The following is a 15582-nucleotide window of genomic DNA, read 5'->3' on the forward strand; positions in this document are numbered from 1 at the left end:
CAGCCTTCCGGCTTCAAATAAGCTGCGTGTATTCCAGGTGTCTATCTTTAATGTCTTTCTTAAGTTTGCTTCTACGTTTGTATCATTCAAGACGGCTCCCCCGGAGATCCGATTGGGGAACCATTTATACCTCCGGATAATTTTGAGTTGAATGTATTCGTGTGATTCTCTTGGGAAAAATAATGAAGGTGGTATCCCGTTGCCTTCCTTCATGTCACTTCCAGGCTTAGTTTTCAGCCGCCCACTATATATGGAACAGACGCCGTTTGCAACCGCCCATTCTGGGTACAGACGTTGCTATTTTCCCCATATCTTGCTACCTTCACTTAAGTAGTTTAGCCTGAAGACTAATGCAGTTGCCCAGGGTGTGGCACGTGGAGCCATAAGTGAGAGTTGGGTGTCTTATGAGGACCAGTTATCAAGAACCATCTCATCCCGTCTATGACGCTCGATGTGGTCGTTCCGATGAAAGATACTACCTCTATAACACAACCCTACACCCCAAAAGCATAGTGAAGTAGACGGTAAAAATAACCTAAATCCAATTTTTCAAGAATATCCCTGTTGACGAGAAAAATTATGTTACCTAACCTTCATGTACTGGCCTATTAGTCAATAGTTTGAAATGTGGAGCACAACTGTCACTGTCATGACTCACTATGATAACATGACGCAACCCTTTGAAAAAATTTTATCATTTCAATTTTCAAATGACGTATTTTCGTATTCTATGCTGATGTAAGTACATGTGTCTTTCAGAAAACCGCATTTAAAAAGTGATAGTGCATTTGAATACCAGTGAAATAGTGAATTAAAAAAATGAGTGACAATAAAGAAAAACCAGAAAGCAAAAATGAAAAATCCAAATCAAAGAAAAACAAGCAACTGGCTCAAAATGGAGGTGATTCAACTGCAGCCAAAGAACTTAAGCCTCGTCCAGAATTTATCGATAACAGGTTAGCAATATGGGATAAATTAAAAGCCCAGTATGAAGCTGAATTGGCACAAAAACCAGAAGAATCTATCAAAGTTACTTTACCAGATGGCAAAATAATTGAGGGTGTCAGCTGGAAAACTACACCATATGACATTGCTAAAGGAATCAGCCAAGGTTTGGCTGATAATACAGTTATTGCAAAAGTTAATGACGTCTTATGGGATTTGGACAGGCCCTTAGAAGTAGATTGTACTTTGCAGTTGTTAAAATTCGACGATGAAGAGGCACAAGCGGTTTTCTGGCATTCATCGGCCCATGTACTTGGAGAAGCTCTGGAGAGAATATATGGTGGTTGTCTTTGTTATGGACCTCCCATTGATTCTGGTTATTATTATGATATGTTCTTAGACAGTAAAGGTATATCTCAGACTGATTTTCCTGTAGTTGAAAGCTTAATGAAGAACATTGTCAAAGAAAAGCAGCCATTTGAAAGACTTGAAATGAAAAAAGAAGATCTGATAGAAATGTTCAAATATAACGAGTTCAAGCAAAGAATTCTCAAAGAAAAAGTGACCACTCCAACCACTACTGTTTACAGATGTGGCCCTCTGATAGACTTATGTAGAGGACCTCACATCAGACATACTGGAAAAATCAAAGCACTCAAAGTTACCAAAAACTCTTCTACCTATTGGGAGGGAAAAGCTGATGCTGAGACTCTTCAGAGGGTGTATGGTATAAGTTTTCCAGATCCAAAGAAACTTAAAGAATGGGAACATCTACAAGAAGAAGCAGCAAAGAGAGACCATAGAAAAATTGGAAGAGAACAAGAATTGTTTTTCTTCCATGAGTTATCACCAGGTTCGTGTTTCTTCCAACCCAAAGGAGCTCATATTTACAACACTTTAATGAGCTTCATTAAAGAACAATACAGAAAAAGAGGTTTTGAAGAAGTAATTTCTCCGAATATGTACAATGTGAAACTATGGCAGACTTCTGGGCATTGGAGCCATTATGAAGAAAATATGTTTTCTTTTGATATAGAAAAAGAGAAGTTTGCGTTAAAGCCTATGAACTGTCCAGGTCATTGTCTAATGTTTGATAATCGTGTAAGATCCTGGCGAGAACTTCCTCTTCGTTTGGCAGATTTTGGAGTACTTCATAGAAATGAGCTTTCAGGAGCCCTAACTGGTCTTACTAGAGTACGAAGATTCCAACAGGATGATGCCCACATTTTCTGTACTTCGGAACATATTAGGGATGAAATACACAAATGCTTAGATTTTGTAAGTTTTGTGTATTCTGCTTTTGGATTTACGTTTGAGCTTTGCCTGTCAACTAGACCAGAAAAGTTTATTGGTGAAGCAGAATTATGGGATTCTGCAGAAAAAGCTTTAGCTGATAGTTTGGATAAATTTGGTGTACCATGGAAGATGAATCCAGGAGATGGTGCTTTCTATGGGCCTAAAATTGATATCACTGTTAAGGATGCTTTAAAACGAGCTCACCAATGTGCAACTATTCAACTGGATTTCCAGCTACCCATAAGATTTAACTTGTCTTATGTCAGTGATAGTGGAGAAAAGAAGAGGCCAGTGATGATTCACAGAGCTATTCTTGGTTCAGTAGAAAGATGTATAGCTGTTTTGACTGAGTCATTTGCTGGCAAATGGCCTTTCTGGCTATCTCCAAGGCAAGCTATGGTTATTCCAGTTGGTCCTACTTATGATGAATATGCAGGACAAGTTAGGGATAAACTATTCAGTGCAGGTATAAATTTTTTCTTGTTACTTATATTGTTTTATATAAAAGAGTAGGGCTTGATGTAATTGTTTTAAGCAGGGAAGCTGATTGCAATAATCTGTATATTCTTCTTCTTTAAGGGGGGAAATAGGTTTAGGAGCCCGATTTTTCATGTTTTTTGAGAATTTTTTTTAGGTAGAAAAAAAATTTTTTTTTGCAACTTTGGGATCATTTTATACATATTCTAAAGTATATGTCCAAATTTTTTTAAGTTATTATATTTAAAAATAGAGAAGTTGTAGGCCGCAACCTGTGGACGTTCGCTGCACGAACATGTCGCTTGCGTGACATGTAGAGGTCGTAATTTCCGCCTAAAATCAAAAATCCAAAAATTTTACATTTATTACAAGTTTCTCTTCGACATGAACCTCAAATCGGCTAAAAAATAAAAAATTTGAAAAATTACGCAAGTTTGAAAAAAACATCAATTTTTACCGTTTTTTTTTTAGTTATTTGCCCTTAAAAATGCACTTAAAACCCATTTTTTATTCCAATTGGAGGTTCATATCGAAGACAATTTAATAAAGAACAATAATCACTTTGGTTTTTTAAAATTGGTTCATTATTTTTTGAGCTAGATGCCACGCAAGCCGAAAAAAAGTCATTTCGAGAAAAACGCCTTTGAAAAAATCTCATAGATTGCGCTCTACACGAGTGCGCTCCATATAATTCTCATAACTTGGGAAGGACTTCGAATTTTGCTTTGAAATTTTCAGAACACATTCTTGAATAGTAATACTATCAATTCATGCTAGTTCCAAAAATTTGAAATTTTAAAACCTCTAAACCTATTTCCCCCCTTAAGTGCTGTCTCTGAATCGGAGGTTGGATATCATTATCACTATCTTTCCTCTATCTACCACTGCTTTGAAGAGTTCTATAAAACTGCATTTAAACCACTCCCTTAAATTCTCCAACCATTACACTCTCCTTCTTCCTATACTCCTGCCTCCACTTATCTTTCCCTGTATTGTCAGTCTTAGCATTTCATATCTCTGCCCCCTTATGTGTCCTAGACATTGTAACTTTCTTATTTTTTCTTTGTATTCTTTGCCCATTTCTTACAATACTTCTGTGTCCATGCTATTCTAAACATCCTTCTGTAACACCACATTTCAAATGACTATAGCTTATTTATTTGTTCTTGCTTCAATGTCCAGCTTTCAGTCCATATTGCAATGTAGAAAACACGTAGCATCTCAAAGCTCTTACTCTCATTTCTAATCTAAGATCTTTGTTACAGAGAATTGTTTTCATTTTTACAAATGCATTTCTTGCTGTTTCTATCCTGGCTCTTATTTCTGTTGCTTGATCATTATTGTATGAAATCCAGGTTCCTAGGTATTTGTAATTATCAACCCTTTCTATCAGTACATTTCCCAAATGTATGCTTGTTTGTATATTTGTTTTGTATGCAGTTATGTGTTTTGACTAGAAACAGAGTAAAATGTAATGGGTTTGAAATATTTCTTTCGTATTCTCCTAAAAAGTTACTGAATGTTTACTGAAATTTATTTTTTTTCTTCTAATTTTACTAAAGTTTACTTATTGATCTCATTGATCATTTTAATCTCAAGTATGTTTCAAGTAGTATTCCTTTTAAATAAATAAATCTCTATAAACTATTTTTGTTTAAATTACCAAAAAAAAATACTTTTCACCTCCTTGTAGATACAATATGGTCCCATTCTTCTTCTTCATATGCCATATCAGAATTATCTGATGTTAGCAATCACCGTTGTGAAGGCTTCTCAATCTTCTACAACTTGGCTTAATATCTTAAATTAAATCCTGCAACTTGATATCCGAGTCCATTCACGAATATTTTTTTAACCAAGAAACTTCTTTTCTTCCTACACTTCTACAGCCTTCTATGTTGCCTTTAATGATCAGTTATAGTACAGCACAACCAGTTTCACTTTGTATTTCAGATTTGGATGCGAACTGGTGTTGACATTCTGTTTTTCCAAATTTTTTAAATTTGATTTTGGTAGCTTTTCGCCAAGTAAAATAGCTACACGGTACCAAAATGAAATTCAAAAAATATGGAAAAATCGAATGTCAACAACAGTGCACATCCAAATCACAAATACGAAGTGAATCTGGTTGCGCTGTATTCTGTATCAAATTTCCCTCACTATACAGGGTGAGGCAGATAAAGGGCCTATTAGAAATATCTAGAGAACTAAAGGTAAGAGAATGATGAAAATTCGAATACAGGGGTTTTGTGGTATGAACTATTTAATGAAAATATTTTGGTCTCTTTGCTACTTCCGGTTATACCGGAAGTTGATTGTAACTTCGTTTTTTAAATGGGACACCCTGTATATTTTTACATTTTTGGATTTTGCTCGATGTCTTCTTCCTTAAAATATGAGGTTTTGCAATATTATACATGGCAGTTTAAAAGATAATTACGGTTTTTTATAAATTTTGTAGCAAATTTCACACCCTGTAGAATTCTACTGATTTGAAATCAAAAACTCCATTTATGTTCAAGTGATTTTTAATATACTTAGTCTATTATTATTAAAAATTATTAATATATCGAAATGTTTAATTTTAGTATACAGGGTGGTCGAAACTCGGAATGAGTATTATCTGAGTTTTCTTAAATGGAACACCCTGTATTTTAGTATTGTCATGAAATGATATTTTATAGTACTTTTTTATTTCTTAAGCATTCCCTATACCTAACTGCTTTAATTTGTAAGTTATTCATAGTTCTTTAAGCCAAACATTAATTACAACAAAAATTAAGTGAAATTTTATTAGGTTTGCCATGAAAATATTCAATCATAAATAATTTTTCGAAAATAAGCACATATTAATCTCGACTGACCCTTAATTTATTAATACTGGTTGATATATAAAAATACCTACGTAGTTAAGATTGTTGGTGTGTAATATTAATAAAAACATACAATATTCTATCTAGTTGGCTATGATTTTGACACTAAATATGCTTAAACATTTGCTTTGCTTAAACATTCTACTTATTTTTGAAGTTCCAGTTGCTTTACTACCATTACTAATATGAATTTTTCTAATGAGGAACTGATTCGGGTGTTTTTTTGTTCTAGGAGAGTATAACAAATAAAAATTTGCTACTAGCAATAAGAATTTATCATCAGCAATTCCATGATAAATGACAACCAAAAAGAGAAACTTTTCAAAATTTACTAGAGCGGTTTCAACGAACTGGACATTTAGATTACGAGAAATCTGATCAAACAAAAACTATTGTAAATGATTAAAATGAATTAAATGTTAGTGTCACTGAGAATCTGCATATTAGTATAAATGTTCTCGTAATCTAAGTGTCTAGTAAGTTGAAACTATTCTAGTCAACTTTGAAAAGTTTCTCTTTTTGGCTGTCGTCTATCAGGGAGTTGCAGATGATAAATTCTTATTGCTAGTAGTACATTTTTGTTATACTCTCCTTGAACAAAAACTTTACTAATCAGTTCCCCATTACAAAAATGTATATTAGTAATGTAACAAAGCAACTGGAACTATAAAAATAATATAATGTCTAATGTTTAATCAACTTTAGTGTCAAAGCCATAGCCAACTAGGTATAATATGGTTTGTTTTTATTAATATTTTATGCACCAACAACCTTAACAACGTAGGGTATCTCATCCAATATGAATAAATTAAGGATCATTCTAGATTAACATGTATTTATTTTCAAAAAATTATTTATGATTGAATATTTTCACGGCAAACCTATTAAAATTTCACGTAATTTTTGTTGCAATTAATGTTTGGCTTAAAGAACTACGAATAACTTACAAATTAGGTAAAGCAGTTAGGTATAGGGAATGCTTAAGAAATAAAAAAGTAATCTAAAATATCATTTCATTACAATACTAAAATACAGGGTGTTCCATTTAAGAAAACACACATAATACTCATTCCGAGTTTCGACCAATCCTGTATACTAAAATTAAACATTTCGCTACATTAATAAATTTTAATAATAATAGACTATATTAAAAATCACTTGAACATAAATGGAGTTTTTGATATCAAATCGGTACAATTCTACAGGGTAATACAAGAGGATTATAGATACAAGAGGGTAATAGAAAGGGTTTGCTACAAGATTTATAAAAAACCGTAATTATCTTTTAAACTATCTTGTATAATATTATTAAACCTCATATTTTAAGAAAGAAGACATCGAGCAGAATCCAAAAATGTAAAAATATACAGAGTGTCCCATTTAAAAAAACGAAGTTACAATCAACTTCCGGTATAACCGGAAGTAACAAAGAGACCAAAATATTTTCATTAAATAGCTCATACCTCAAAACCCCTGTATTCCAATTTTCATGATTCTCTTACCTTTAGTTCTCGAGATATTTCTAATAGGCCCTTTATCTGCCTCACCCTATATATCCCAGATAAGACATTTTCCTGTGTTTAATAGCCTTTGGCAATTCTCTATCTTTGTTGACCCTCCTTACTACTTCTTCATTAGTTTTTCTTGCTATCATTTTCAATTTTTTTTTTTTGTTTAATGTTTATTTTGCAATCTGTTACATCATACAATAACAATAAGCATACATGTTGATTGGTACAATGTCGTGAGAGAGAGTTTGTCCAATGATCCACTCTCTGTATGCACTTTTACATTCTTACATTTATGTTAAAAACAATAAAAATTTGTAACTTTACATTATTACATTGATATTAAAAAATAAAATAAAACTATCACAATTTAAAATTAATTTCATATGTACAATTATTGCTGTTGGAATGGTAGATCCAAGGGTGTTCTTATTTTCAGCCTTCGGGTTTCTTCGCTGTTGTCAAGCAGATTAATTGCCAGTGTGTTTGGATGTTGCTCTAAGCGTCTTAGGTAGTTTGTGCTAAGCTGTTTAGTCACTGCAGTAACTGTTGGCATCTCTAGATCATTATAAATGTCTCGGTTTGTTACGAACCAAGGAGCATCTACTATACTGCGCAGGGCTTTTGACTGGAATCTCTCGATGATAGCAATGTTCGATTTAGATGCTGTTCCCCATAACTGGATTCCATAGGTCCATACTGGTTTGAGAACGGTATTGTACGCTAGTAATTTGTTCCGCAATGATAATTGTGATTTTCTGCCAAGGAGCCAGTACAGCTTTTTCCATTTAGTATCCAGCTGCTTTCTTTTTTTCCATATGTGGGTACGCCAGGTTAGATGTTTGTCCAGGTGTATCCCCAAATATTTTACGCTGTCTGTTTTAGGTATTCGTTCATTGTTGAATGTAATGCTTGGCGTTTCACCATGGCATTTTGTGAATGTTATGTGTGCAGATTTACTTTCATTTATTGTAATTCGCCATTTCCTTGCCCACATTGCTATATTGTTGAGACTGGTTTGTAGCGTTGTCGCTGCTACTTCAGGATTTCTGTTTACTGCTAATATAGCTGTGTCATCAGCAAACGTAGAGGTGACTGTGTCATCAGTACATGGCAGATCAGCTGTGAAGAGTAGGTATAAGACTGGGCCTAAGACACTCCCTTGTGGGACTCCTGATTTGATGATGCGTAGTTTAGTTACTTCATTTTCGTATCTGACTCTGAAGTATCGTTCTTCTAAGTAGGATTTTAGAATCAAATATATTGTTGTTGGTAGCTGCTTTTTTAATTTGTAAAGGAGTCCCTCATGCCACACCTTGTCAAAGGCTTTGCTCACATCCAAAAAAGCTGATTCACAGTAACTTTTATCTTCGAATGCTTTGATGATTGTGTTAACAACACGATGCACTTGTTCTACTGTCGAGTGTTTCTGACGAAACCCAAATTGGTAGTCTGGGATTAAGCTTTTTGCTGCGACAGTTTCCATCAGTCTCTTCATCAGTAACTTTTCCATTATTTTTGACAAGACTGGTAGTAAACTGATTGGTCGATAGGAGCTAGGTTCATTTGGCTGTTTTCCCTGTTTATGAATTAATATGATTTCTGCTACCTTCCATTGTGCAGGGAAGTACTTCAGTCTTAGAACTGCGTTGAAGAGTTGCGTCAACATAACGACTGCTTTTCTAGGAAGTTCTTTTAATATTTGGCCGGTAAGCAGGTCATAGCCAGGTGCCTTCTTGGGGTCTAGGTGATTTTTTATAACGTCGTAAGTTTCTTGTATTGTGAAGTTTTTAATAGGCTCCATTTGTTGCTCGTTTTCATCAAGGAATGCATATATTTCGTCGTCATTAATTCCGTTTGCAGGTGGTAACGGTTGAAATACTTCCTCCAAATATCTACCGAAAACTTCTACCTTTTCTCCATCTGTTTTGGCCCAGGTACCATCAGATTTTCTAATTGGTGGGATTTGATCTCGTGGCTGTTTTAGGTGTTTTGTGGCTTTCCAGAGACTATAGTTAGTATCGGCTGAGGGTGATAAGTTCTGTAGATATTCTGTAAATGATTTATTTTTGAGTCTTCTAAGTGTTTCTTTTAGTTGCCTTGCAGCTCGATTGTATCTTCGTCTATCATCTGGGTGCCTTGTTCTTTGCCAGATGTTTCTTAGTCTTCTCTTTTCGTTAATCATCTCTCTGACATTTAAGGGGCAGTTTAGTTGTTTTTGCTTTGGTGTTGTGGTAGGGGTTGATTCCCATGCAGCCCCTTGGACCAGTGTTGTGAAGTACTCCACCGCATCTTCGAGTTCTTTTGCATTCTTTAAGGATATAGCTAGGTTTAGCTTTTCTTCAATTTTATCCCGGAATAGATCCCAATCAGTTTTGTTATTGCATAAGGTTATCGGTTTTTCTTTTAATACTACCGAAGAGTTAATTGTAGCAATTACTGGTGTATGATCAAAGGCAATATCAAAATTTGACTGTATGTCTAGGTATCCTTGTGCAAAACCTTTTGTAATGAAGAAGTCTAGGCAGTCAGGTATTTTTCGATGATCTGTTGGCCAGTAGGTGGTCGATATGTACATATATGCCAATATATGGTCTAGTTTTAATTTCTGTTTTACTTTATGTAGTATTCTGCCTCTGCCGGTTGCTGTAAGCCGAGATCCCCAGTTGGTATGTTTAGCATTGTCGCCACCCCCTGCTAGGAATCTATTGCCAAGACTTTTGAAGAGGTTGGTGAATGCTTCTTTGTTAGGTGGATAATTAGGAGGACAGTAGACAGCTGAAACCGCTATTGGCCCTATCCAATCCTCTATGACTAAGCTGACTGCTTGGAGGTATGTTTCTTCTACTTTGTCAGCCAAATGGTGTTTAATGCCATCCTTTATTAGGACCATGGCTCCTGCTCTTGCTAGTCTAACGGCATCAGGGTGAGCTGCATTATAACTGGTATATCCATATATCTTGAAATTAGTGTTAGAAGTTAGGTGGGATTCTGAGATTAGCATTATATCTATTTTATGAGACTCTAAAAATATCTGCAATTCATTTTTATGGTTCAATACACCATTAGCATTCCAAAGAGCAATTTTGAATAACTGTGCCATCTATACTCTAGTTTCCCTGTCTTGTTTTACCTCCAATCTTAGTTTTTTAACCTCTAGTATTAAGTCGTTGATTGAAGCTTGTTGTTTTTCAATTGTTAGCTGCAGTTGTCTGTTTTGTTGCTGGAGGTAATTGTTTTGGTGTTGTAGAAATGCTATTACTTGAAAATCATTTGCTGAGGCATTTGGTTGCGCGTTTGTATTTGTTGGTAACACTACATGTTCTGCCGCAGCTTCTGCATACGTCATAGCTATTGACCTTTCTTCATTTGTGTTACTATGTTTTGTTATTTTGGCTGGTTGGGGTGTGTTTATTTTGCCAGGCGCACTTCTGTTTTGAGGAAATCTACGATTTATGATATCAAGATATACCTGGCACCCTTTGTAGTTTGATGGATGCGCTCCTCCGCAAAGAGAACATTTGGGTGGCTTACCATCCTCTTTTTTCTTTGTGCACTGTCTATAATCGTGTAGTCCTGCACATTTAACACATCGAAATTGCTGTGTACATTGATTTCTAGTGTGTCCATAATTCTGACATCTCTTGCACTGGACTATTTCTTGCTTTTTATATGGCATTTCGAATCTAACCACTGCATGCAGTAATATTTTGATGTCATAGATTTCTTTATTTTTTTCGTTTCGTTGGAGGTCTATAAAGAATAAGTTTTTTGGCTCCTTGGTTCGTTTGTCTCTAACATTCAATATTTGATGAACCATGTGACCTTTTTCTTTTAGCGCTGTTATTATTTCATTGGTGTCTGTACTGTGGTGGAGGTTTCTCAAAACTACTCGAAAAAGTTTTTCTTCTGGTAATTTGTATGTATGTCTTACAATCTTATTTTCATCCAGTAGTGTTTTAATTTTTTTATAATTTTCAACACTATTGGCTTGTATTTTCATTTTGTTATCGTAAAGTAAGCGATATGTAAAATCAGTTGTTACTGTTTCAATTAGCTTTAGCAGGTTTGGGGCATTTTTATTCACCCCGTATAGTATAAATGGTGGAATGCTTACTTTCTTTGTGGTACTTTTGTTGTCGTTTGTGGTTTCGTTTTGATCTCCCTCAGTATCTTGTAGTATATCAAAACGATTGCTGAGTTCAACTTTGTTACTTATGGTCATAGTTTTTGCTGATTTCGAGTTATTCTGTGGGCTGTCTCTGCTTCGTTTGCGTTTGCTCCGTGATTTTATTGTTTGGAATTGGTTTGGTTCGTAGAGCTCTTCTACTTCTGGTTCATTTTCTTTTGGTTCCTCAGAGAGTTTGATTTCATCATTTCGCTTAGAGACATGGCATGCTTTATTGATGGGAGTGTTTTGCGTTGGCAAATCCGGATATCTCGATGTTGATGGAAAAGACATCTGTTGTGGGACGTAGTTACCTGTAGTAGGTTGTTGGTATGCTAACTGTGTGGGTGGTTGTGTGTAATTTGCAGCAGTTGCCATTTGATCAACCAACATATTTGTTGTCTGTGCTTGAGATTGACCATATGCAATTTGTGGGTAATGTTGTTGAAAAAATAAAGCTTGTGGTTGGTGTGATTGTAGCTGGCTTTGGCCCTGCCATTGATTTTGGAGCGGAATGTTGTATGGATATTGTGGTATAAAATAATTTACATTATTGTTACCTTGAAAATTATGTGGATCCCCTGCAGACGGGCCGTCACTGGTTCCTTGCATCTCGTGAAAGTTGTTCAATTAAACATATACCATTTTTCTATTTAAAATTCCACACAATTAAATGATAAAAATTGTATATTTATCAGTTGTTTTATTTTTAACTGATAACGATAATGGCAATCAACAAAAACTGGATCTAATTTTCGAAGCAATCGCCGCTAACGATGTTGATACTACGAAAGCCAAAGCTGAACTATCATTTTCAATGCATCAATTCTGTTCATGCTTGATAGTTTTAGTGTCCACACTTTTGCACCAGACAAAAGTACATAGCAAATATAGCACTTAGATATTATTTTTTAGTTATAAACTGAGATGATTATTGCAAAAGAAATGTCTTCATTTTCATAAAAGTATTTTTAATCTTTGCTCTTCTGTGGTTTTTTTTCTATATCTGGATCTGCTGGGTCCATTAATTTTGTGAACTTTTTCAACTTGGACTCCATTAAATTAGGGGACATCCATAAACTACGTCATTGAGAATAGGGAGGGGGGGCTTGCTTATTTCTACGAAATATGACAGGGGGGTATGAGTGCACATTTGACGTCATTTAATATATTGGTATATTTAAATTTGTCCCTATTGTCTCTATAAATATAATTTTTTACTAGCTTTTAACAGCATTAAAGTATCAGATATTCATATAAAAACGTACAGTTTTTGAAATGAAATTGAAAATAAAACAAAATGTTTACGAATAAATACACCTTTGTTAAAATTAAAAAGAATTCTCTTATAGATACTTTTATCGCATACATTTCGTTTTTATCAGTCACAGCCTTAAAATAATATTAGGTAGCACTTTTGTACAGGACAACAAACAATAAGATATTGTTCTTTGGGTTTAAACAAGGGCTTCTATATATACAGAACAACCTCTGGAAGCAAACAATATTAAATTGTTTTCATTTATGTGCTGCATACTGTGTGTAAAAAAATAGTTCTGAAAGAATGAATGGAAATAAAATATTGTGTCCTATTTAGTTAGTAAGTCGTATTTATACTTAGAGAAGATTTATACGCAAAATCTTGGTCCAATGCTATTTAAATGCATTCATGTTTTTCGAATACTCAGAAAACTAATAAAAATTTTTGAAAAATTTAAAAGCAGATTGAGAGATTACATTATTACCGAGGGCCAAAAGTTTCTGAAAACATCTATAATGTTTATTTTATTAAGTTACAGGTATAAAAAAAAAGAGAATATTTAGTCTGATTTTTAAATTCAAAAATTTCATTCAAAAGAAATCTTTTGTTTATTCTAAGGGACTTTCAGCCCTCGGTAATAATGTAATCTTTCATTCTGCGTTTATATTTTTCAAATATTAGTTTTCTCCGGATTCTAAAAAAGAATGCATTTAAATAGCATTGGACCAAGATTTTGCGCCTACCCCCTTAATTGTTCTTGTTACGATACATTCGCAAATAAAATTTCAAGGTTGATTAAAAAAAAACGAAATAACATTGAATTTTTTTAAATCACTGAAAGGGGGGTTGTGAACTGCAATGACGACGTCGACATGGGTGGGGTTCGTCTGTAAACGACGAATTACGACGGAGAGGGGGAGGGTATTAAAAAATTCAAATTTTTGACGACGTAGTTTATGGATGCCCCCTTAAAGCTTTGCATCTGGATGTGGGTTACTACTAAAGACTAGAAATTTAGTTTTGAGTATATTTTAATGCCCATTTCCTCTCCTACTTTGAGGAAATGATCAAGCAGAATTTGGAGACCTTCAATATTTTCTGACAAAATTACTGTATCATCTGCATACATAATTACATTAAGTAGTTCCTTGTTGATTTTTATTCCATATGACTGTCTCTCAGGGGCCTTGTTAAATAACTGGTCTGAGTAAACATTGAACAATGTTGAAGATAATCCACCTTGTCTGTCTCCTCGTTGTATGGAGATTTCATCGGTGTAGTTATCACCAATTTTTACGATAGCAGTTTGATTCCAATACAGATTTTTACCGATATATTCCAATATTTTTTAGCATCTGCATTAATGTTATATGCTGTACTTTATCGAATGCCTTTTTGAAATCCACGAAGCACTCAAATACATCTAGTTGATATAATAGTTTTAATTATATTAACAAAATAAATAATTCCTTCTCTTTCTTATATTTTTTTAATCTTGTTTCTTCTCTATGTAATAAAAAATATTTATTTTGTAGGATTTATGGTGGAAGTCGATACTGATGCAGGTGATACTATGAATAAGAAAATCCGAAACGCCCAGCTGGCTCAATTCAACTTCATCCTGGTTGTTGGCGAAAAGGAGAGATCTAGCAATACAGTAAATGTCCGTACCAGAGATAATGTGGTCCATGGAGAGTATTCGTTGGATACTTTGGTTGAGAAGTTTAACAAGTTTAAAGAGAATTTCATTAAAACTGAAAATGAATTTTAGAATTCTTAAATTATCCGAATGTTTCAATCGGATGTATGATATCATTTGTTAGATAGTAGGCATACACTATTTATTAAACTCTGAACATACTTTTTTTAAAACATTGATGCAAAGAAATTTGGTGCAAGAATGTTTGCTGTATTACTTTTTTTACCTATTTATGATTTATTTAATAAATGTTATTAAACAAATATTGCCTTTTATTGCGTTGGATTTGGTTTTCTGAATTATATTTGTTTTTTGCTGTGATTTATTAATTTTGTTATATCTATACATATTTCATTTAAGAGCATAGACGCAAAATTTCGGGCCAATGCTTTTTACATGCATTCATTTTTTTTTAATCCTGAGAAAACTAATAAATATTTTTGAAAAATTTAAACACAGGATGAAAGTTTACATTATTACCGCGGGCCGAAAGTCCCTTAGAATAAACAAAAAGTTTCTTTTGGATGAAATATTTGAAATTAAAAATCACACTAAATTTTGTCTATTTTTTTCACCCCTGTAACTTATTAAAATAAATATAGAAATTTTCGGGGACTTTCGGCCCTCGGTAATAATGTAATCTTTTATTCTGCGTTGAAATTTTTCAAAGATACTATTTAGTTTCCTCTCGATTCGAAAAAAATTAATGCATTTAAAAAGCATTGGCCTTAAATTTTGCGCCTATGCTTTAAATGATTGGATAAAGTTTGGATATTCAAAACTCCGACTGACATTGGAGTATTTTAAACGTGTGCTCCTGGAAGGTTTAGTTAAGGATGTACTTGATTACTTGAAATTCACTTTGAGTATGATGTAATCTAAATTATAGGAAAAACTGATATTATTAAAAACAAACAATATTTTACAAATCAATTTCCTTGTAATTTTAAATTTTATTTCACACTATAAGTTAAACTTTTTAACGGTATTTTTTCCTGGAAAGTGTCTATTATAGACTCATCATTCTGTAGTGTAGTCAGTCAGTTGGCATAATTATGATACTCATACTCTCTGTCTGAATTCTGAAACCTCTCTTTGAACAGTAACTCATTAAGAAGTAAAGATCACTTTGTATGCTTGATGAAACCTTCAATATATACTTATTATGCCCGATTTCACCAACGATACCTAAACAGTTGCCTTATTAAGTAATTCTTATCGATAGGAACTTCTTAAGTCAATACTTAGGAACAATCGCATTTCACAACTAAAAGAACTGCTTATCTAGGAAATGCTTTCTTAGGTATTACCTAGGGTACGTTTGAACTATTTTTGATAAATAAAAAGAAGAATAA

General features: G+C 33.8%; 1 protein-coding gene across 1 annotated transcript; it reads left to right on the plus strand.

Moving 5' to 3' along the window:
* Nucleotides 1–696: 696 nt before the first annotated feature.
* Nucleotides 697–14490, plus strand: LOC114344383 (threonine--tRNA ligase 1, cytoplasmic). The gene is made up of 2 exons (XM_028295217.2): nt 697–2707; nt 14064–14490. The coding sequence occupies exons 1-2, from the start codon at nt 820–822 to the stop codon at nt 14297–14299; spliced, it is 2124 nt and encodes a 707-aa protein (XP_028151018.2). The 5' UTR covers nt 697–819; the 3' UTR covers nt 14300–14490.
* Nucleotides 14491–15582: the final 1092 nt, after the last annotated feature.

This window comes from Diabrotica virgifera, chromosome 7, assembly GCF_917563875.1.
Source record: "Diabrotica virgifera virgifera chromosome 7, PGI_DIABVI_V3a".
Taxonomy (NCBI): domain Eukaryota; kingdom Metazoa; phylum Arthropoda; class Insecta; order Coleoptera; family Chrysomelidae; genus Diabrotica; species Diabrotica virgifera.